Raw genomic sequence first — 2901 nt, 5'->3', positions numbered from 1 at the left:
TGCCTCCCAGAGCGTGGCGGGAGCAGAGGGGGGAATGGGGGAAGAAGAGGGTAGGGAGAAACTGAAGGAAAACCCTGCCCCTCCCCTGACAGTTGAGCATGGCCAGAGAGCCTTGAGGGGGTGGGACACAGGCCCCAGAGCCTGCTGGGTGTGTTCCCATGATGCCCAGATGCCCAGACACCAAATTCTCCGTCAGGTCTGCAGTCATCAATGCTGCCCCAGCCACCCCTCCCCCACAGTTACCCCACCCCAGAGATCCCAGGGGCCTCCCCTGCCCTTGACCAAGCTCCCCCGCGGCCCCCACTAGCTGCCACGCGGGGGGAGAGCCCTGAGCCCTGAGCGGGCTGGGGACGGACGTGTGCCAGAGACGGACGGCCGGGCCCTGCTGGCGCTGGCTTCCTTGCCGTCCTGGGCCGGGTCAAACACGGGGTTAACTGCAAGAGAGGGACAGCAGCTGTGTTCCAGACCATCCTCGCCCCGGGACCCCCAGTTCTTTCTCCCCCTTTTGCAAGGAGGCAAGTCTGACACCCCACCTTCCACGGATCTCGCTCCAGCCCCACCCGCTTGCTCCATCCCTCAGACAGGGCTCCCTTCCCCCCGCAGTCCTGGTGGTGGGTGCCCCGGGACCAGGAGCGCCTCCCCCCAGGGCCCCGGCTCAGAGAGGCTGCTGGGCCCCTCCGACACTGTCTGATGTGGGTCCCCTGCGTCTCCCAGCAGCTCCCTCCGCACCCCCAGCGCCTGGATCAGCATCATCAGGAGCCTGGCTGCCACTCGCAAAGACCCTCTGTGTGAATGTTCACTGACTGCCCCGTGTCCCATGCCCCGTGCCCCGTGCCCCGTGCCGGGCAGGCCTGGCGGTGACAGGACCCCGGCTCTGCCTGCGAGAAACAGCGGCCGCCCCTTCCGTTCCCCGCCCACAGCCCCCATTTGTTTTCACGCGTGTCGTTTATTTCGCATGAACTCGGGACCCTGGCCCTGCCTGCGAGAAACAGCAGCCGCCCCTTTCATTCCCGGGCCCACAGCCCCCATTTGTTTTCATGCGTGTCGTTTATTTCGCATGAACTCAGAGTCCGCATATTCATACGTGACTTTACACGCTAAACACACCCCTCTCCGCGCCCAGCGATGGTCTCGGAGACCAAGACGTCCCGTTTCCCTGGCCCTCCTGTGTGTTTTCCTATCGGGTGTTCCCCTGGGCGTTCCTCTCCCCTCTTTCCGGGTCCTTCTTAGCCAATCTGGTCACTTAAGCACTGACCGGCTCCGGCAGCTCTGAGGCCTGGGCTGCCCCCAGCGAGAAGCGTGACCTTGAATGGACCACGTCCCCTCCCTGGGCCTCAGTTTCTCCATTTGGAAACCTGATGATTTCTAAGGGGCCATAAAAAAACGACTTTCTAGGAGTCTGTGGCCTTCATTCCTTACTCATTTCCCTCTCTCGTCCCACGACCACTTAAAAAAAATTGGGTTCTAGAACTTTCTGGGATCCTGTTGCGGATTTTGACAGGGGTGCCAAGCAGCGGGGCGGGCACTCACTGTGCGCCTGCATCACCTCCGAGATGTTGAGCCCCTCGCGCATCCTCATGACGCACACTCCGTAGTTGAAATCAAAGGCGTCGCTGGAAAGAGAGGAGGTGGGGTCAGGCTCCTGCAGCCCCGGCCCCCAGCCCCCCCAAAAACCAGAGGTCTGGAGCTGGCCTGCCTCCCACCATCCCCTTTCTCTTCTCTGGACCTCAGTCTCCCCATCTGTGCAATGTACAGGCAGCATGGAGGGTCCCCAGGACCCTCTGGCTCTGCGGTTGGTACACTGTGGATCCCAGGACCCTGCACTCAGGGGGAAACAGAGTCAGACCGGCCTTCGAGCCGGGCCCTGTCCTCCTGATAGGTTTGAATAATCCCCACAACTCTGGCAACAGAGGTGGGGGTGGGTGGGAATTATTACTTCATTTCACAGCCCAAAAGCCGAGTTTTGGGGAGTAGCCCGCCCACGCTCACACACTGAAGAAGGGGTTGTCTATATGGATCATGTATCAGAGTACCCTCACTGCAGGTGGACACAGGGTCCGAGGGCCCCCCATTAGGGCTGATCTAACAGGCTAAGGATTGCACGTCTCTGGGACAGGGACCTTTCAGGGGTTGGACTCGTGGGATGCGGGAGCTGGGGGAGCGGAGAGCAGGTGTCCCCAGCTCCTGCTGTAACATTCCCGCCAGATGAACGAGGAAGGGTGTGGAGTTAACCCCCCGTCCATTCCCCATGCTGTCGCCCCCACAGAGGCCTGGTTTCACCGCCTGCTCCTAGGTGCTACCTCAGCTCCTCCGCTGGCTACCTGCATCTGTCCTGCAGCCCACAGGCGGGCACAGGGTTTCGCCTGAACACCCACAGCTTCAGCTTCTCTGTGGGCCTGGCAGACCTGGCAACGCTGGCCCATGTTCCTTCCTGGCACAACTGACTGGAGCCGAGAGCCTGTCTCCAGTTCGCCACAGTCCCCACTGCTCCCTGGAGCCCCACACCTGGGCCACTTTGCTGTGTTACCTGTTTGGCCCCTTTCTCAGCTGTGAACCAGTGACTCAGCGTCTTACGTCAACACTGCTCCCCTGCCCTTCCCAAGGCCCAGGGACCCCAAAGGCCCAAATGGACAGACCCAGGCCCCGCCCCCCGCGAGCCCTCACTCACTGCAGGATGCCGATGTAGTCCTCCACCGTGGCCGGGTGAGCCGACTGCCAGTTGGTCTTGAACCCGACCACCAGGATGTTGGGCTTCATCCTCCCCAGACCCACGGCCTGCGTCGGGGAGGGACGAGGTGGGGAGTCAGGCCTCACACCCCCGGGCCCTGGTCTGTGACTAGAGTGGGGCTCTCAGCCCGGCTGCTCTCCCCCCCCACGTGGCAAAGGACCCAGGAAATACAC

General features: G+C 62.2%; 1 protein-coding gene across 1 annotated transcript in view; it reads right to left on the bottom strand.

Annotated features, from left to right (window-relative positions):
* The window catches only part of SLC12A3 (solute carrier family 12 (sodium/chloride transporter), member 3), a 31960-nt gene that overhangs the window by 14341 nt on the left and 14718 nt on the right, over nt 1-2901 (bottom strand). Inside the window, exons 18-20 of the mRNA XM_015558774.1 lie at nt 2669-2775; nt 1531-1613; nt 357-434 (exon numbers count right to left, since the gene is read on the bottom strand). Of these exons, the coding sequence (XP_015414260.1) occupies nt 357-434; nt 1531-1613; nt 2669-2775 (268 nt within the window). The remainder of the gene's footprint in view (nt 1-356; nt 435-1530; nt 1614-2668; nt 2776-2901) is intronic.

The sequence above is a fragment of the Myotis davidii genome, unplaced genomic scaffold (assembly GCF_000327345.1).
Source record: "Myotis davidii unplaced genomic scaffold, ASM32734v1 scaffold590, whole genome shotgun sequence".
In the NCBI taxonomy this organism is placed as follows: Eukaryota; Metazoa; Chordata; class Mammalia; order Chiroptera; family Vespertilionidae; genus Myotis; species Myotis davidii.
This window is presented reverse-complemented; position numbering and strand designations above follow the sequence as displayed.